General features: G+C 42.0%; 1 protein-coding gene across 1 annotated transcript in view; it reads left to right on the forward strand.

Annotated features, from left to right (window-relative positions):
- Nucleotides 1-489: 489 nt before the first annotated feature.
- Nucleotides 490-21,318, forward strand: part of COL24A1 (collagen type XXIV alpha 1 chain) — a 119,038-nt gene continuing 98,209 nt past the window's right edge. Inside the window, exons 1-4 of the mRNA XM_058029721.1 lie at nucleotides 490-545; nucleotides 6,141-6,202; nucleotides 12,411-13,711; nucleotides 19,541-19,594. Of these exons, the coding sequence (XP_057885704.1) occupies nucleotides 490-545; nucleotides 6,141-6,202; nucleotides 12,411-13,711; nucleotides 19,541-19,594 (1,473 nt within the window). The remainder of the gene's footprint in view (nucleotides 546-6,140; nucleotides 6,203-12,410; nucleotides 13,712-19,540; nucleotides 19,595-21,318) is intronic.

Below are 21,318 nucleotides of genomic sequence, written 5' to 3' on the forward strand. Positions count from 1 at the left end.
GGGCCGGGCGGGGCCGGGCTGGGGCTGCGCGCCGGCGGCTCCAGGCTCGGGCCGGCCGCCCCGGCTCTCCCGGCTCCGGGTGCGGGTCGGTGCCCGGGGAGCGGCGCGGGGCAGCGCGCAGCATGCGGGGCCGCGGCCCGGCCCGCCCCGGGGGCCGCGTGTGCTGATGTAATCGCCAGGCAGCAGCGCTGAAATTCAACACCGCGGCGGGCGGGAGCTCCGCCGGTGCCGGGGCAGGCGGTGCAGCGCCGCTCCGCCGCCGGACTCCGCGGGCAGCCGCGGGGCGCCCCCGCCGCCCGGCCCCCCGGCGCTCCCCCCACCCGCCGCGCCCGCCCCCGCGGGCCGTACGCGGGCCGGGCCGCCCTCGGGCTTGCGCGGAGCTCGGCGGAGACCTCGGGCCGGCGGGCTTTCATGGACAGGAGCTGACCCTGCGGCGGCGCGGCGCTCGGCTTTCCCTCGGATCTCCGCTGCCCGGGCAAATGCATACAAATGCATTTGGGAGCCGAGAGGACAAGGCGAGGACGCATCTCTCCCGCGGCGCAAACGTAAGCGGGAGCCGGCGGGACGGGGCGCACCGCACCGCCACCCCGCCGCGGGGCCGGGCAGGGGATGGGGCTGCGGCTCGGCTCCCACCGCGAGCAGGGCACGACGAACCCGGCGGGCACCGTCCCCGGCTCTGCCTTCCGAGCGCCAGCCCTAACCCCGCGGGGTCCCCGGTGCCCCCGGCGGACCGGCGGGGTGCTGGCTGCTCGGACAGAGACCGCCCGTGTCGCTGGCTGTCCCTGTGCCTCTCCTCCGCACCCCTGGTGTCGTTGTGGATGTGCTCTATCCCGTCCAGCACCCTCGTGTCGTCCTTCCCCAGCCCACATCGGGCAGCCTGGCTCTGGTGTCCCGGGGAGCGGGGACAGCCTGGCCCGAGAGCCCGTGCCCCCGGATCCCCGAGGGGGAGCGAGGATCCCGGGGCCCAGCGTTCCGCAGTGCCCGCAGTAACCTGGCAGCTCCTGCGCCCCTTCGGTACCTAACTAGTGAAACGCGGCACACAGGCAAACGCAAGAGCATGTAGAATTTACGCTAAAGAGCTAAGGGCGCTCTCTTAATACCAGAGATTGCCAAATAAGCTGCTCTGTATTCACGTGTTTTTGCAATTGGCAGAGGTATTTCTGATGCATTCTCACCTGTGATGCAAAGGTAGAGCTCTGTTCTCTGCCGTTTATCGAAAAGCAGCCTCAGTAAAATGACTGAGTTTATAGTTGTAACAATATTAAAGAGGTTACTTGTGTGTGTCTCTGTAATGGGCTGATTTTGTTCTGGCTGTATCTTAAGTTTACTGAGTGTTCTGAGGACAGAAGAATTTATTTAGTGTTGTAGTGAGGATTTTGCTGCTAAAGTGTGCCTGATGTATAATCCGGGTGTACTTGTGAGCAGGTAAGGGGCTTCCTGAAAGTCGCCTTCCTAGATCTGTTTTTAATGGCTGTGTCTTTGGGGCTTCTTCAGGAATTGTCTGAGTGCAATTTCAAAGAATGGTTTTATTTTAAATCTATAAAGAGGTATTGCTGATGGAGAAACATAAACTGCATTATAGGAAAGAGGTACAGTAGCAGTTTACTCAAGTTCAAAATATGCAATAGCTTCAGAATATATCTGTATGCTTCTATAATATTTACCTCATTTACTTCTATAGAGAGCAAGCAACCTGGTCACTTGCCTGTGTTAAGAAACCAGAATTCCTCACAAAAGGATCAGGTTTCCTTAGCATATGTCAAACCAGTAAATCCCTTGCAACTTCAACCACCTTTTCCTTGAAATACCATTGGGTCAGGCCTGTGTAGGGGTGTCTCTGCAGGTTAAATAAGTAAAACAGCTGCATGACTTCTCAGTCTCTCACCCCATTTATTGACAGAATATTTAAAGTATGAGCAGCCTTGTGTCACCCTTGTTTCTTGCAAGCACCAAATTGTAGTACATTTGAAGAATGATATACAAAATATACAGAGACAAACCCTGTGAAAGAAGAGTATTTCACGTGAGTAAGAATTCAAGTTATATGCTTTTTCCTTCATAGAGGAAAAAAAATGGTGTATGCTATCTGAAGAAGAGAACTAGTGTAAGCAATCAGAGATTTACTCGTAAAACTGTTCTAAAATCATGTCTTTTCAATTATATCTTTCTTCTTTTAGAAATACTAACAGAGTTGACTCTTCTTCTGGATGCGGTGGTTTCTCATTTGAAGCCAGATGCTGTCCAAGGAATGAGCCACCAGGCAGGGAGTTTCCTCTCTCTGAACCCCAGTCCTGTTGTAGAACTCCTCTCAGGGCAATGCTCCTCTACCTGTCTCGTCATCTTGTATTTCTCCCATTTTCCATTCATTCAAGTTGTGAAATTTGGCAAAGGATTCCTTGATTGCTAATTGGTGCCATCTGTGACCAAAGGGCATGTGAGTGTCACACCAGAGAGGTTTTGCAGGCTGTTGTGTCCCCTCAAGCTGTGTTTCTAGTAGGTGTTATAAAACTTGGGAAGCAGCACTGGACCTACTAGCTAATTTAATTATAGCAGCAAAGAAAGTTATATTTTTTTTTATATCTTGAAAGGTAAGTTTGAGAGTTGCAGGGCATCTCTGTCCACAAGGTGCTGTGACCTTTCCAAAGCCCCTCTCAAGCTTGATGGACCCAAGCTGTGCCATTCTCCTCAGCAGTCCCCAGACAGATCCAATGAAGGAACGAGTGTGGGGCAGGTGCTGGTGTTTAAACCATCAGCCCTGAGGAGTGCAGGACTGAATGAACCTGTGGCAGTCACACTGCAGACAGGTTTACTAGCAGCCAGCTGGTGGTATTTCTTCCTTTAAACTTGAGATTTAGGAAGCTAGGCTGGAATGAAGAGGATGCTGCTGTGCACTGACCAAACCTGAGTTCTGTGTGCTGCTGAGTAGCCTTCAGAGGGTGGAATCTTTCATTGTGGCTTGCCACAACTTGCTTTGAAGCTTATCAGTTTTCTCATTCCTCATTCACCCCTAATGCAAGAAACCACCATGGATAGTTGCTGTTCACTCTGTAGGAAGAGGCAAATGGCCACAAAGATTATCAGAAAGATAAACTCAGTTTTTAGTGGTACAATAGCTCAGTCACATTTGGTAGTGCCTTCCTCCAAAGTGATTCAATAGTGGCCCTCTGCATATGCTTAAATGTACAATAGAGCAGATGAAAAGGTAGAAGAAGGGGAGGAAGTTTGAGAGAGACCCCTTGGCTATGCCCTAAAGCCAAGGTATTGGAACAGCTTCAGGTGTGATGTTAACTAGGGAAAAAATAGCCAGAATTTGGGTCAGCTGAAGTCTTCCACACCACAAGATTCTGCATTTTTCTAGTGGTGCATCCCAACATCTCCAAGAGCTGTGGACTGAGCTGAGACAAGGAGCCAAGCTCCATGCAGCTATGGCAGATGATGGGTCAAGCCACATACATGTTGTGTATGGTGTATGCCTGGAGCCTGGTGTCTTAGGGGCTGTGCTGGTGTGAGAGTGAAGACTGAGAACTGACTGTTCTGCAAATGTACAGAGTGGTGATCTCAACCAAGAGGGAGGGTTTGCATGGATTAGGTTGCACATGGTTTCATTTATAAAAAATTTTCCTCATGAAAAAAGATAGAAGGAAGTCTCACTTTTCTCACGCATTAGAGGACCCCCAGCACTATGGTTGTTTCTGGTCCCTGTTTTTTCTCTTAGTTGATAACTCATCTGTTCTTGACATTATCTGGAGAGCACTGTGTAAGCCAGGCATTTGTCTTTACTTCTCACTAAATGTTTCTGTATATTCAGTTACATCTGCGTAATTTACAGCCCTGGGAACATGTTATAATTTCTTGCTTTCCTACAATGTTTGCTGGAAGTGGCAGAGGCAGGTACCTGACAGACACAGCTTTGTACCTGGCTGGTGTAGTAGAAGAGGCTGTTGTAATTATTAGAGGAGTCATCTTTGAGTTTTGGGCTCTGGGGTTCTTTGAGCATCCTTATTTTGTAGCTAGCTAAAATGTTTTATGTGATTTTTAATGGCAAATCCATTTTGCACCTTTGAAAATAATAAGGGTTAAATAAAGGGTTGTCCTGAGTTTTAGCTGATACAGTGCAATGCATGGACTTTGTTTCTGGCACAGCTGTCTCCTGACGCTGAGTTTCTCATTTGATCAAAAGATGATACATTGTGTGATGCAGAAACTTTGAACTTGAATTCTGGGCTTTAGAACTCTGAAAAAATGAACTGAGCGTCCTGTAATGGACGAGCTGTTTGGACAACAGTTGGTGTTAGGTTTTTTCCAGGGGTGTCAGAATTGCTCCAGTAGACATTTCATGGCTGTAGCAGGAGAAAGCTTGAAGGGAGGAATAGCTAGGGATTGTAGTAGTGGTTAATTAAAGAACATGCCCCTACAAGCATGTTGGGATGTGTAAGGCATAGTTTCCACCTTTCCCTCCCTCTGTGATCAGAGCTAAAGCATTGATGCATATTTTTGAATTTCCTATATGTTCTGTGCATTTTCTTCTGGGAGATATGATGTGTCTACCATTTTACAGTGGCAATGATGACTTTCATGCCTTATTGTTCCTTAAATTATTAATTTGTTCTGTTTGCCAAAATTTAAGCTCTCACAGTATACAAATCCACTTGATAAAACCAGGCTATTGCTCTGTGGTTTTCATGTACTTGGATGTTTCTGAAATGCTTGAATTCCAAAGACTTTAAAGAATTAGTAAGATTTTTCACTAAATACTGCTCTGTGTGTATGCACATGTACTTATATATATTTTCTTTCTGTTAAAATCATATGTTCCTGTACAAAGAGTGATAGTGTTTTCTTCCTATCTTTTTTTTTTTTTTTTTTTAATGTGAAAATCTGGCTAATTAGCTGGCAAAATTATGTGACATGAAGTTATATATGTTTAGTTGCAGCTGTGTTACTTTCAAGTACACTTGAATCCAGGTACTCAAGTGCTCTTTGACCTGGTCCAGGAAACTTTTTTAGTCACTCTAGCATTCCATATTATGAAAAATTGCTGAGATTGCAAATCTCAGATTTGCAGAGATTAATGAGCAAGAGGCTTGAGTGTGAGTTGATTAGTGTCAGAACTATATTTCTGATATTTTTGAAATATTTCTTCTTAGAACTGAGTAGATAGCAGTTACTGTAATTGTTACATGCATCTGTGCCTGGTTGTCCAACAGTAACAGAAAATAGATTTCTCATTTATTAAAAGATTCAGTCACTGAGAAGAGAGTGATTAGATGTTAATCTGGCTAAAATGATAATTAAGAAACAGCATACAATCTGTTCTTAATCATAGCAAAAATGTAGTCTGTACAACATTCAACACTTCTAAAGTGAATTTTGAGCACATAATCTAGATCAATATTATGTATGTGTGTTGGAAAAACTGTAACACCAGTGTGCTATCAACATTATTTTCGTACTAAATCCAAAACACAACAGTCAACCAGCTACTAAGAAGAAAATTGTTTCCCTGGCTGAAACCAGGGCAGTGAGCCTGTGATAGCTGTCAGTATGACACTCTTCTACCTGAGCATGGACTTGTAAGTTGAAGTGTGATGGGATTTTTTTATTACTTTGTGAAGAGCATGACTTGTAGCATGATAAAATTTTATGATACAAGAACAAAAGTTTGACACAACATTTTCACTTATGGGAAGATGATGTGATCTAGTGAGAAGACTGATAGGATGTTAAAAGTATCTAAAGTATCTAATGATCTCCACAGGAATTGACTTGTCATTTATTTTATGGGTAAATTTTTAAATTTTTAATGGTAATGTTTTTTTCTTTCCAGGAAGAAATGTACTATGTAGCTGCATCCATATTTGAAAGCTGCTGCAAGAAAATATAAAGCAGATGCAGTAATTTTATTAATAAAAACCAGTGTAAAATATATGTGCTATGCATGAGGGCATACACAACCTGGATCTTTGTGTGAAACTCCTCCTCAGTATCAGTAAAGTTGTACAATGTGATGGCTCTGATTCAGGACTTGCTGAAGTCAGTGGTATTCTGCCATTTGGATCTTGAACTGGGTTTCTAATTCCTTGGAGTTCTGAAACTGTAGATGTTTTCTCACATGATTTTTCCCTTTCTTTCCCTTTTAGGAAAGCTCTCCTTTTCATTGCAACATGTATAGCTGTGGGTGTTGCACAAGTACCCAAACAAGGTGAGAGTGCTTTGTTTATAATAGGACATTTGTATAATATGTTAGTAGATGAAAAGAGTAAATGGCTGTTGTTACTTGTGACCTTAGGTTCAGTTCATTAATTCATGTGACTTAAAGAAAATACCAATTGCAGCATAATGAGAGCAAAAGTTTAAAGCAGCAGTTTGGAAAAGATGACCTTTTGAAAATTACTCAGATTTTCTGTCTATGAAATTGCTTACATATTTAAGCAAGCTCTTCATAAAAAAGAAGCCTTGTATAGTGAAAAGGCTTTAATTGTGTCTTCACTGCAAGTGGGTGTCCTTGGGGGTGGCAGGCTATGACTGAGTTACCTTTGCACTTAAGGCAGGCAAACCACGGCACATAATACAGGCTGGCATTGCTAAAGCAAAATGTGAAATTTGGTATTCATTTGGCTTTGCATTCAGATGCAGATGTTGTGAGGAAATAGGCTTGTCTTCTTTTTAGTTGCTTTTTTAATCTGCCAGCTGTTATAACATCACCAGATGTGCAACTTGATCTGGAGACTGCTGTGGGAATGATAGGTCCCAAAGTTGTGGAGGCACACGTGCCATTTAGCCCCTTCTTATTTGCCATGAGAGTGGCAGCGTCAGTTCTCCACCATGGTCCTCTGCTGGACAGGTGAAGCATGAAGTAGGTCATCCTTGGCTGGTGAGTGTGTAACTGCAAATACTCATCTGAATGCAAACAGATGGATTGCGTGGTTAAGGCAAGACTCATTCCTGATAATGTTTTGCTAGAGCCCTTTGGGATATCTCAGCAGCCTCCCACCATTATTCTCACCAATGCGTTTTTCCTGCTTGTCATTCCCAGAGATTGGCAAAGTTTGATTTTTCCTTCAGTCGCAAGTTTTTGTTTTGCCTCCCCCCCGTTGCCTTTGTAGTTTTGCCCTCCAGTGTTGCCCATTGCTTGCCTGGTAAGATTGGTTGTTGATTTTTCACATCCCACTCAATGGGGGCCATATGCTTTTGTGATGATGGGATTTTCCTGGATTTTTATAATAGCTGAGCCAAGTTCTCACTGGAGGAGGGGCAGCATGTTAGATGTGTGTGGCCTGCTCTGTTCCAGGCCTGCAGGGATGGGAAGGGAAGAGGCAGTTTTAGGAAGGCAGTTTACTGTTTCCCGGTGTGGTGGGAGCAGGTGACAGATGCCAGAGACAGCTCTGTGGTGACTATTTGAGTGTCTTCATCCCCCCAGCCCACCATCCTCCTCTGCAAAGAAATAAACCATTTTCCTCACTCTCATGCCCCTCAGCCTGAGAATTGCTTCTGACTGACCCTTCAGGTGAGGACTGTGAAAGCTGCAGGGCTGGGGGTGCAGTAACACAGGGGAGTGGGTGGAGACTGAGTCCTACCTGCCTCTTGGCTGAGAATGCTCCATGCACAGAGCTTTCCAGAAATGGAGTAAAGCCTCCAGTCTCAACATGCTTATATTGAATTATGTTTTATTTTGTTACCAGAAGATGAAGGAGTTTCCTTTTTTTTCTATTATTATTTTGTTGTTATTGTTATTACTGCTATTCAACAGCATTTCTAGACGGCCATATGAGAAGCCTTATTGAATGGAAACTCCTGTCCATCCTTGATGCACAAGTGCCGTACATGACTTTATTTTCTTTAAATGCTTGCTTGGGATCAAAATGATGCATAGAATCTTGATGAAACTTTCTTCCCATGAGTGAATTTGGTGCTTCTTGCACTTTAATTGCACAGTGTGTAAACAAAGTTGGAAAAAGCAGTTCAGAGAAGGAAACCTCCTCTGAGGAAAAAACAGAGAGCATTTCAAGTATATCCTTCGGTTTCAGTATATAAGCTGCATTTTTACATTTGTGGTGCTTAGTGTTTGTCCAGGAACAGGATTGCATGCCTGTCAGGAACATGTTAATGCCTTGGATTTTAAACTTCCTTGGCAGTTGTATTTTGAAAAAAGAATATTCTGCTGAACATGCAGATGTTAGCTGATTAACATGCCTTCTCTCCTGAGCTGAGGGGACAGCCTCTGCATGCTGTACCAGAGAGGATACACCTTGTTCAGTTTGGTATGCTGCTATAAACCATGATCAGTGAAGTACTTGTAAAGATACAGTCTCAGACTTTAGGAATAATAATTTGAGTGGGGTTCAGGGAGACACAGAATTAATGTGTCTTGCTGGCTTTTCTATGCCCATAATCTGATCTGGCATCCAGGAGAGCATTTGTTGCAGCCAGGTATCTTAATGTACCCAGTTGCAGATGCATCACCTAGAAAATTGGCAATCTGAAGCGAAATTATTCTTGGTTCTGGTGGAGCTGATTGATTAATGGCCCTTTTCTTTTCCCTTACCCACACTGGAAAAAGGAAAGGGAGAAATGTGTGTGCTAAGATTGCTGAAACAGGGAGAGTATCTCAGAGGTCCTGCCTTCAGAGTAGCTGTGAGTATGGAGCAATGTGGAAATGAGCAAGAGGGACTGAAGGGAATATGCATGTGAAACAATCCTGTAGTCAAATCCCTTCATCCCTCCTCAGTTCCTTTGTGGGGTTATTTTTGTGCCATGCAAGGGTCAGAAGGCTTTTTGCCAAAGCTGGTGTAAGGTTTTGGCTTACCTCATGATGCAGTAAGGTTGTGAATTTTTAAAGATCTCCTAGAAGGTGGAAGGAAAGCACTTGACACCAAAACCTCAAAACAACCTTTCCTTCAAGAAGCTGAGCTGTTACAATTTGGGGGACTAATGGGTTGAATAAGCAGTAAGTGAAGACAGATGTTTTGCAGACATGAGTAAACAAAGAAAACTGACAACTGATAGGTGAAGCAAATAATGGTTGTCATGCTGGGAGGAAGAATGAGAGGGTTGCCTGCTCCCAAAATCCAGTGTGCTGCCAAGAGCTTCTGAAAGCCTTAAAATAAAATAAATATGCATGTTGGACCAGAAGTGAAATGACTGGCCAAAAAAGTTTGGAACAGCCTTTTGGCTTGACAGTGGGTTAACACACAGCAAGTCAGCAAGGAGTAATTCCTTTATACTTACTTTTTTGATGTCATTTTTCACACAATATTTATTTGCATTTAGCTCTCTCAAGACCTGCCATTGTTTGCAGAAATCTATTTGCAGGATAGAAAAAAAATTATTCCTCATCATGCTGATTATTTTCTCTAATAACTTTTAAACTATGTGCTCTTTTCAAATCAGAACTGCCAAAAAATTGACTGTTTTGCTTGCAGTTTGCCTTTTATTAGTGATAGGCTTGAATGTAATTTTTAAGCTGACTATTTTAAACCAGGTTAAGCTTTTTATTTTACACTTGAATTTATAATACATTGGATAGATCACATGTATTACTATTTAAAAATAAAAATATGTAGTTACAATTTTTAAAAACTACAACTACTTGCCCAGTATTTCAGGTTAGGATGTGATACTCAGGCACAACCTTAGGTTAGGCTAGCAGCTGTTCTCCTTATGCAGTCAGCTGGCCCTGCCAGTGCACAGAGGTAGTGGAGCAGTGCATTCTGCCTTGGGGACTATTTGCATGTGTAAGACTGTGTTGCTCAGAGCTCAGGACCTGTGTTTCTTCCCAGCTTCCCTCCCCAAGGGCAGTGCAAGCACAGCTTTCTCCTGCAGAGCTCCAGGCAGAGCAGGCAGGACGGGGTCCTGGCAAAGAGGAGTGGTTCATTAGCAGAGGCACTGTGCTTCAGAGCTCTACTAGAACCTGACCTCTGTTATCAGCCTGACAGATAAAAATACAGCCATGGTGAATTAATTGCTCTGAGGCAAAACATCTTGAGAACTTGGCATACACAGGACTTTCTGCAGAAACACTCTTTCTCCATACCTCTGTCTGCACTGGCTGCTCGCCAGGATAGTCTTGGCCTGTCTGTGAATCTCAAACATGACTAGAAACACTACAAGGTGTGTAATTAATTTTCAAGATGTACAGTGTGTTCAGGTTGATGCTTTTGGTTCCAACTTATAAATCACTCTCAAGGAAATCTTAGGCACTTCTCATAATTTAGCACTGAAACTAAGCCAACATCTGTCTATTCTTAAAGTTTGCTATGAATACATGCAGTAAACAGAGAAAACGAAACTGGGAAAGGAGACCTTTTTTCCACTTAAAGCGTAAATATCCGTTTGTTTCAGTGGCTCTTTCAATATTGCAGCAAATCCTTAACTTTTCTTCTTTACTCTAAATTTTTGTTGTGCTTTATAATAGTTTTATTTCCTTAGTATAAGCATGCCCATAGCAAATGTAGCCTCAGCAAAACGCTATAGAAAGTGCCTGTGTCTTCCCAGCCAAGCTTATTTGATCAATACAACTATTAGATACTACAAGTAATTTTTAATATAGGTGTTTCTGTGAAGTTGTTCCTGTGAGAGGTGGAAACAGATGATATCTTATGCTGCTGTGTAATGCTGTTTATGAAAACTAGTCTTCAGGTTCCCCTTGTGGAAAAAAAATCCTAAAATATGGGTTAAGGGGACCTTGAACTCATCTGGTCCTAACTCTTGCTGAGGTCAGCGTCACTCCAGGTTGTTGGGTTCTGTCCAATTGGTCTTTGAAAATCTCCAAGAATTGCAATTATCCCATGTCTCTGTCCACCCTGGTCCAGCACTTGACCACTTTTGTGGTGAGCCTGCTTTTTCTTTGTATGGAGCTGAAATTTCTTGTGCTGCAGCTTGTGTCTTACTCCTCAGCTTTTCTCTGTTTTTCCTATGGCCTCAATTCAGATAATGGACAATTTTATTTAGATTCCCCAAACTTTCCTGTCTCTAGACCAAGCTAATGTTTCTTCAGCCTTCTCAGTATGTTTTAGCTCCTAATCTTCTCATTCCATATTTCTGTAACTCTATTTTGATTCAACATCTGCAATATTTCTGCACCTTTCACAAACACTCAGGCAGGCAGTTTTACCAATCAGTCTATCAATGCCATAAATGCTATCTTGTTTTGAGATCCTACAGAAAGGCTCTTGAGGATCTGTGGTTTAGCTCCTGATGAGCCTTTGTAGTGTTTCAGCTGCATCATAAGGGATGTATCTTTATATTCATCCTGAAGGCAGGTGTCTATGCCCACCAGCTCCAACTTGGCCAAATGATTTAGGCAATAAGAAATTAATTGGGTCATCTTCAACTTTGATTTACCCAAAGATGGCTTTGATTTCTTACCCAGAACAGATAAGAGTTCAGTTTATCAGGATGATAGATAATTGTGTTTTTACCCATTAAGTGAAGATATTTAGCCAGGTAAAAGTGGAGACACTGTGTGACCCAGACTAAGGGAAGGCTTAAAGGACGTAGCTCACATTGAATGAGAAACTAGAGAATCCAACACTGAATAAACCACTGCCTATTCTTCTATAGGAAGATCTATCAGATTTCTGTATGTCAAAGCCAAATCTATAGAACATCAATCAGAAGGATGGCTGGCTGCTCTGTCTCCTGCTGTGGAGTGCGTTCTTAGTTCAATGTCTTGTCGTGGTGGCTGCAGCCTTGTGCACTTTAGGGGGAGAGATGAGCCAGAAGACAGGAGCACTTCCCCTTGGGTCCTGGCAATTCTTCTCTTTCCTTACTCCTCACCACTTCCACTGCTCCAGAGTTCACCTTATCCATGGCTCTAACAAGTAAACTGTATGGAGGGGAAGGAGGCCTTACTGTGCTAACTGTGCTATAGATTGTCCTTTCTTGTAAACTAAGCCACCCTTCCCTCAAATGCTTTGATTTGTACTTTTTAGATAAAGAGCAACAGCATGGATTTAGCGCACAAGATTTTTTGCAGAAGGAAAAGTTTTCGAAAAAAAGACTAATTCTCTGCTCAAAGAGTAGACAGGATTAGCTTAATAAATAAGGAACTAACCAAAGTGTATTCGCTGATCACTGGAAAGTTTGAAGAGAGCAAATTAGAGATTTTCATTTTCATAAGTGAACTGACCTACAACGGGCATTTTGTGGACCTTTCTGTGTGTTTGTTTAGTTTGGTTAGGTTTTTTTTTTTTTTTAAGAGGGAAATTTTGCTCTGGCTTTAATTACTCGTTTGATTTATGTGAAAGATCAGTGCCTTCCAGGAGGGATTTGGTGGCCTTACTGTGTGAAGTGTATATGCTCTGAGAGGTATAGATTTGTGAGAATGTTCTGTGTACATTTGTTTATATGGATCTGAATGTATGAGCTTGTAAATTAAATCAACAGTGTGCCTTTATTTCTTTTTACAGCAATAGATGTTCTTCACCAACTAGGCCTTGTGAAAGATGTCCAAGAGCCTTCAGAGACAGCAGTGCCCTCACCATCCTCTCTGTTACCTCAGGGTGTTCGTCTAACTGCATCAGGAGTGGTGCTAAGCGATGATGCACATATTGAGTCCCGTGTCCCCCAAGTCATACCATCAAATCTAGGGCATCAGTTCACCTTGTTGGTTGGGCTGTACTCTTACAGAGCCAGTAATGCTTTTCTTTTCAGTGTTAGGAACAAAAGCAGGCTGCAGTTTGGTGTCCAGCTGCTACCGAGGAAGGTAGCAGTGTACACCGGAGGGAAGCAGCCCGTGTACTTTGATTATTGTGTTCATAATGAACAATGGCATTCGTTTGCCATTGGCATTGGGGACAAGACTGTCTCACTATTTGCTGAGTGTGGAAACAAGTACTACAGCAGTGAAGTACTTTCTGAAGTGGAGACATTTGATTCAGAGGGTGTATTTACCTTGGGAAGGATGAGCTCTCACTCTGTCAGCTTTGAAGGAGTTATATGTCAGCTGGATATTATTCCCTCTGCAGAAGCCTCTGCCAACTACTGTAAATATGTGAAACAGCAGTGTCGCCAGGCTGAAACCTATCGATCTCTGCGTGGGGCTCCACTTCTGCCACATGGGCTGGATGCTTTTTCTAAGATGATCACTGATGAGGAATACCAGGAAGATATATCAGCTTATAGATGGAAAGAAGTATCAAACATGCCTGTTACCAACATTGCTCAGATTCACTTTTTACCAGACCACTTTGAGTTAAGAAATGCCTCTGTACGGGAGTTTGCGGAGACCAAACCTCTGTTGCTGGAAGCTTGGCCTCAAACAGAACTCCAGGAGAACATTGATCTGGCTCTTCAGCAGCAGGAGACGAGCAGAAAAAGAAACATCATGAAAACCCATGCAGCATTGTATCCAAATAGTTCAGCTAACACCACAGAAGATGCAGGCAGACATAGTGAGCTTTCTCTGATCTCCCCTGTAAAACAGAGTAAAACTAAAAGCAAGAGAATGGAAAAAGCAAAACAGCATTTAGATGAACCAAACAAAAAGCAGCAAATCTTCAACACAACTCTGTACAGTTTGCCTGCTGAGCTCCCTCTGGATAATCGACTTCATCCGGGGCAGGAAGGTGCATTTGATGCTGATGAGACTTACCATATAGAAAGCACTTATGAAAATGGTATTGATAATTATGCTTATGACTATGAAGATCTTGGCAAAATGTTTGAAAGGGGAAGTGTCAGAGGTCCAAAGGGGGAAACTGGACCTCCTGTAAGTTATCTTTATTACTCTTTTTATTATATTGCAGCAGCATACGTTTAACAGAGGCTTTGAAAGAAACCTCTCCAAGCATGCCAAAGCTGTGACTGCAGTTTCTCCCAGCTGTATTGTACAAATGTTTGTCTGCCTTAAATGTGTCTTTTTCTCACATGTAATTTTAATGTAAGTGTCATATACTTTTATTTACTGGAAGAATATAAAGACATCATGATACTCACATTCTGGTGAAGTGGTAGGCAACCCAGGCTTCTTTAAAATTTGGAATGCAGCTGGATGTTTGTAACTACTGATTACAGAGACTGCTCACATAATAACGTTGCAGGCTAATTTACTGCAGTTCACAAATATGGGTGCTGGTCCATAAAAAGAACAACCAGGCTGCTTGGAAGACTGACACAGTTGTCTTGGTTGAGCAATGCTGTCAAAATTTATAGTTGTAGAAATAGACCAGCTGCAGAATCTAGTCTGCAATCATTCATAACCCAAGGTTATGGGGTTAAGCAAACCTGCATGGAAAATGGTTTTTAGAACAGTCTTACAAGGTTTTGAGGTATTTTTTCAGTTCACAGAGTGATTTTTGATACAATGGCAAATGCACAGTAGTGGTTTTAACAGAAACTCGTTTATCCTTTCTTATTGTGTGCACAAGGCTCATACAGTTTTTAATAGATAGAAATGTGCCCATATATATGAAGCTACAGTGCAGAAAGAACATCAGTTCCTGCGTAGCCTGGGAAATATAATAGATCATGCTTAGTGCTTGTGTGAGATTTTGGTTGAAATTTTAAACCATAGTTTTTAAACCACTTGCTTTTTTTGTTTGGTTGGTTTTGGTTTTGGAAGTGTTCATCTGTTTGGTTATTACTGGAAAGCAATTTGATATGTGTTAAGTAGCTCCTAATATATATTTAAATATGGCCATAAATTTCTGGTGTCTATTCTTTTAGCCTTGAATTTTTTTTTTCTTGAACTAGTAAACAACTAAGAACCTATTCAAAAGTTTACTTTTTACTCTAAACAGGATCCAGGCACAAAGTAATTGTTACACAATTGGAAAATGTGTTAACAAGTAATTCGCACTACTCCAGAAGTGCTCTTGCTTAATCTTTTTTGATTGCGAAGTCAGTCTTTTTTCTCTCTTTGTCCCTTATGATAGCATTCATGGTGACATGTCACTAAGCATGTAGCTGTCATCAGCATGAGGTTAATTTCCATTTTTGGACCTTAGGATGTTTAGTAACTACTAATAGAAGGTTTTAATTTTAGCCTGTAGCTTGTTTGTTGTGATTTCAGTCAGTCACAGCCAAGAAAGTTAAATCCCTTTATTTTCACGTATCACAGAAATGGCTGCTGATAGTGTTGGTTGTTTGCATTACTAAGAAACTCCAAGCAAATGCTCTGGGTTGTTTTTCTAGACACTACACACAGACACTGCACATACAGTGGCAAAGATGACAGCTGACTTGAAGGGTTCAGAGGTGTCTGCTACCATCTTCAATGCTGTCTTTTGGACTGGGGATAGAGAAGATTGCCTTGCTTAGGAATGCAGACTGTAGTCTGCAGGGGATAGGGTGCATTTGTACTGAGGTGTTTTGCTGGGTCAGGATTTAGAAAATGTGCCCAAAGGTCTTAAAGGTCTGTGGTAGAGCTGGGAAGTTAATCTAGGCCCTTGTGGGCCCCAGGTTGGCTGAAGGGACCAGCAGCACCTGCTGGAACAGAGGCAAAGCTAAAACACCACTCTGCCAGAGAGGCTGACACCAAAGGGAGAGGAGATCTCTGCATGAAAACTAAGAATTGTGCTCTATGGAGATTGTGTGGCTCAGTATCTGCTACTTGAAGAGATTATCTATGTTCTTCCTCAGTTTAGTTCTCCCATGTAGAGATGATGAGAATTAATGCAGATTTTATATGTGTGGCTCTAACACTTTAGTATATAAGTACTCATGGAGTCTGCAATGTGGTGCTTAAAAAGCAACACTGAAAAGCTTAAAAACTTCCCTTGCAGCAAAAAGTCCTGATGAGGCATGAAACCCCCTCTTTTCACTTCTTTTAATATGTTGTGGTTGGTTTGAATCTTCTTTCAAGATTTGAACACAGAAGTTAATGTTCGTTCTATTGGAATTGACAGGCAAGAACTAGCTTTTGTGGTTCTTAAACTACTCAGCTTCTTTTAGCTTTTAATCATCTACCAAAATTGATTCTTGCCTTGTATAATTAGGCCTCATATTCCATGATCCCACAGCTGTGGAATTCACCCACCGCTGCAAAGCAGGACTCCAGAATTCAGGCTTTCATTTATAGATAGGGTATAAAAAGGGAACAGCTATTTTTTCAAAACTATTAAAACCCTGATTAAAATTCTAGCAGCTGTAATGACCACCACGCCCCCCTAGAAAAATATAAATTGAGTTTAAACTGGAATAGTAAGATTTCCTGAAACACTTCTTTCAAGGGAATGCTGCTCTGTCCATCTGATGAAGCACTCCTTTTTGGGATGCAGAGGGTGTTGGCAATCTGTAAAGATTACAAAAATAAATGTGGTGTGCATTTTTAACTGTTTAACTTTCAAGCTGATATTTTTCATTGCACAATCCTAAAGTAGTTTGCAATAACGTGGGGCATAGTCTTACACTGGTAGAAGGGAGAGGCTGATGTGAGCTAAAGTGCTGATTTATGTTACTTGCTGGTAGGTAATGGCATCTTCAGGCTATCTGCACAGTATGTGGCCTTCTAAGAGTAAGAGAAATGAACTAGGAATAAATTTCCTCTATTGGAAAAGTTTTTCTAGATTTTCAAGATACTCTGCCAGAAGGAGGAATGGTAGAAGACCAAATGGTGGTGTTCTTTCTAGTTGGTAAAGAGAAGCAGTCTGGAATTGTTGTCAGGAGGAAGGGGAAATGGCAATGAGCAGAATTGAGTCCTGGAGGAGCTGTCCTATTGCAATCCAGAGGTGTGACAGTAAGAACATTGAGAGAGCAGTTCAGAGATCCCAAATGTAGCAGCTTCTCTTTCACACTTAGCTTATTTCATTTATTTTACTCTCAGCTAACCTTTCATACTTCTGCTGATTGCACTCTTTGCTTATTTCTCAGTTGAACAAAATTGCCTGTTGAAGTTCTCCCTGACCACAGGGGATATATTGATCACTGAATCCCTTTCATGCCTTTCCCTGCCCAGGCTGAGAAATCTCAGTACCTAATGATTCAGCTAAAGATTTGCTATATGTAAATGAAATGTTTCCTATTACCTCTGGATAATAGGTCAAATTTAAAACACATGTAACCCAAGTAACACAGGGTTCAGTACCTAGGAAAATAATGTAAGTTATTTCATGTCTAGGAAAGTTCCTTATATTTATTCCAGTGACCATTGGAAAGGCTGTGAAAATTTCTGGAAGAGTAGCATCTACTTTTATGTCAGGATTAAGCAATGATTATTTGGAACTTGAGCTTTTTTTTGCTCAATAGCTAAATGAAGTTTTTACAATTCCTAAAACCAGTAAGTTGTTTTATCTTTTTAAAGTCACAAATGATCTGTTTTGAGCAAACTGATTTTGTTAAACAGTTTTAAGTTAGCATCTGTGATATTTATGCAAAGTAACTTTTTGTTTTGTTTGATAGTGGTGGTCAGTGTCAAATGCTAAAATTCAGATTGACATTTCTAATTGCTTCAGATTTGTTTAATTACTGTTTCCAGTAGTTGGAAGAAAAGCTATTCAAACAAGTGACTTATTACTTGGTTTAAGAGAGATTGGCTCACTCTCAGATGTTGATTTCTGTGGTTTACATGGATGCCTGAGAGGCTTAAGTAGCTTCCTAGCAAGTATAAAAATAGTCATACTGATTTGAAGTTGTAATTGCTTTCCTAGATTGTAGAAATACATAGGACAGAATAAGGTGGAACTGCTCATCGGGAAAGTATGTCCAGGAAGACTTAGATGTGCTCTGCTGAAGTTGCTCTCAGCAGAGGTGTTGCCTGAGTTGCAGGGAGGAGTCTGTGCTGGAGGCTGAAGAGTAACATCCTCTGGTTAAGAAGAGTCCTTTAATATATTAATCAAATGCCTGGATGGCTGAGGCTGCCTATTATTGTGAACCAGAGACTTCATCTACAGCAGTTGACTTTGTTTTAAAATGCTCTGGGAAAGTGTTTTAAATCTCAGGCTGCCCAGTTCAAAGTTTTGCTGCTTCTCTTAGGGGTTTCTGAGGGCTTAGTTGTGATTAGATTTTCCTTTTTTTGTTGGATGTTTGAGTTAGAGTAATCACAGTAAGGGTGGGGTGGATTTGGGTGTTTGTTTATTTGTTTTCTGTTGCAAAGGAAGCAGATAGTGTTTAAAAAAATTTAGAAGCCACAGAGGGAAAAATGTTCTCACTGCCCTTATTCAATAAATCAGCAACAAAGATCAGGGATCTTAATAGTCAGTAAGATTCTATTAGGAAAGTGGTGGGGTTTAGCTATTCGTGTATTTTTAAGGAAATGTCTGAAACAGGGTTAGAGAAGAACACAAGTCAAAACAAAATGCACACTGGTTGCATCTATTTCACTTAACAAAAAATATGTTTTCTTTTGTAGTTCCAGGATAATTATCTAATCAAAAGAAATCTCTTACCTTACATTTTGAGAGGAGATATTAAAACATGCTGCTTCAGCAGGGCAGGGTCTTTGTGAACTTTTAAGTGGATTTTTGAACCTGGACAAGAATGCCAGGTCAAGAGTTTTCCATGTATCTCCCTGATACATTTCTTGTGCTATTAAGCATGGGGTCTTTCTACTTCAGAAAAAAAGAGGATATTAGTGAGCATTTGTGCATTCGTAATGAATAGAGAATGTCCTATGCTAAAAGCATGACATGTCACGGTATCACCTAAAGACCAGTTCCTATGTTTATTATGATTAATTGGAGAGGAAATAATTGATATTTTTAGTTCCTTAGAACAATGTGGTTTTACCAGAACTGTGCATAAGTGACCTGTATTTTGGCCAAATTAATGGTCTCCCTCAAGAGGTCTGACTACCCTGATGCTCATATTGCCCTTGCAGAAAGTACATGGTTCCTGCTACAGCTGAGGCTTGCTGTGCAGACATGTGGATGGGGGTGATTCACCCTTAAGAACACCCCATTCCTCTGTAGGAATTTGATATATTTCCCCTAATTTGATAGGTTTCTATGTTCAAAACAACCAGATATACAGGGGCTGTTACACTGTCTAATATGGTGACTAATAATCTAATTCATTTGCAAAAGACACATTTGGTCATATACTAGCATCTTAAAAAATCTGCATTATCTTTAAAGAGAATGATATTCATTATATAGAAGGGCAAATGGACTACCAGTTATCATTACTAGAAGCTTTTAATAGGAAACTGAACAGCAATTTGTTCACATTCATTTTCTGTATTTCATATTTGTAATTTCTGTGAGGTGGTATCTTTTTTTCTCACAGTTACCACAACTTTTCTGAAATGTTTGGCATGCCAGCAAGCTTATTGAAAAGGCTTAATTATTCTCTGTCCTTTATTTAGATATACATTGCACTTGCTTTCTTCATCTAATCTTTTCTTCCTTTAGTACAAATACACCTGAGTAGAAGTTACTATCCAGGTTGTTAGCTCCAATTTCTCTGACACAGGATACTTTGTAAAGAGAAATCTGATTTGCAGTCAGATTAAAAACACACTTTCTTGTCGTTTGGAATTGGTTTTCAAATTGAGGAGGTCAGTATGAGCGCAGGGTTGTCAGCAAAACTGGTCTCATCTAGAGTTGTGATACTGTCCTTGTGTCAGGTTTTAGCCTCAACTGCTTTGATTTTCTATCACCAGGGTCCTCCAGGTCCTCCAGGTTTACCTGGTCCTTCAGGGAAGAGAGGTCCTCGGGTGAGTAAAACAACTGTGTTCTTCTGCACCTCTAGGCAGGTCACCAATAATCACACTGGAGTTTGCATAATTTTGTTTTTCTCAACTTTATTCATATGCTTAGTGATTGTGTGCGGTATGCTTGTGATGAAAGTGAATGATTCTGAACATTTGGCAGATAGGTTAAAGCAAGACAAACTGTTTCTCCTGCTGTGAGCTTCCAGCACAGTTAATTCCATGTATGGGTGCATACACTGGGAATTGTTATATTTGTACCTGGCTTTTGCTGCTCCCAATATTAACTTTTCCATGCTGCTCCCATCTGCTGCAATCTAAAACCACATTCATTTGTTTTGGAGTGAGGGGGAGTGAGCAATGCAGCCTCAGAGGAGCAGGCACAGATACAAAATTAACCACTGCAAGACAGAGTGGGGGTAAAAAGTAATCCCAAAAATCTCTTTTAGTCCCTTGAGCTTCAGCAGCTTGATCCTAGGTTGCTGTCAGGGTGCTTTGCTAAAGAAATGAGGAGATGGTTTGTTTTGTGCAGGAGCAGGGGCAGCAGCCTTGCCCTGTGCCTGGGGACAGAGCAGGGCCTTTGCCACGGTGACCCTGGGGACAGGGCAGGGGCTTTGCCACAGTCACCTGTGTCCCCACTGCCATGCACAGGGGAGAGGCCTGTGCTGTGCCACTGTGCTGATTAATGAATGGGGCAAAAGAATCTGTGTTTGTGCAATGTGTGCTAAACCATGTGCTGAGCAGTCCCTGAGGCCATGGCTGATCAGGGGGGTTTAGGGGAGGGAAGGGCGGCTGGAGGGAGCAGGTGAAGGTTTGGTGTGGGGATGATTTCAGGCCATGGTAGCTGGAGATGTGAATGGCTGTGGCTGCAGTCAGCAAGGCAAATGGAAAGTGGGAGAAAAGGGCTCACAACTGTGGGCTCAGCAGATGTGTGGGAGGAGTTGTGGTTCAGCCTTTAAGGAAGGTTTAAATGAGATGCTGCTCAACAGCCTGTTGAAAGCCAGCACAGCACAGGACGTTCTAAACTTGGCCTGATGGGTGGAAAGTCATGGCACTGGCACTGGTCAAAGAAACCAAAAACCAAACTGATGTTCCAGAGCATTTTGGAGGCAAGGCAGGAGAAGAGACACATTTAAAAGTATAAAATGAAAAACATTCCTTCAAATTCATCTCTTCATGACTTCTTGGATCCTACCATGTAAGAGCTGACAATTCTTACCACTCAGCTTTTTTATGTTGCTCACTGCCTGTGGCAAGGATATGTCTGGCATCAGAGGCAGGATCTCACATATCCAGGTAGATCCTCACAACTGGAAAGTTTTCTTTGTTTCAGAGGAGGCTGTTCGTATGTTTAAAGCCATGCCTGTTGCTGAGATTGCTCTTGGCCTGCTTCAGTTTGTTTGGGATTTTTTTTCTGGAGGTCTTTTTAGTGGTATAGAGTACTTAAAAGCACAGTGCTCTACTGTGTGAGTTCTCAGGATAAATTATTGTGTAGGGTATGCTTTCCAGTGTGGGAAGCTTACCCTAAGGGACAGCTTACTGTAAGGTGCCTGAAGAAGCATGAAAATGGCTGAAATGAATATTTACCAGTTGTTCTGAGTTTAAAATATATTTATACAGGCCAAACAAGTCAATAAAACTATTAGATAAAAAATAAATGGATTTGAAATGTCAGTGTTCTTCAGTTTGTATGATTCTGATAAATTCAGGCAGGTGCAGCTAGTGATGAT

This window comes from Melospiza georgiana, chromosome 9, assembly GCF_028018845.1.
Source record: "Melospiza georgiana isolate bMelGeo1 chromosome 9, bMelGeo1.pri, whole genome shotgun sequence".
Classification (NCBI taxonomy): domain Eukaryota; kingdom Metazoa; phylum Chordata; class Aves; order Passeriformes; family Passerellidae; genus Melospiza; species Melospiza georgiana.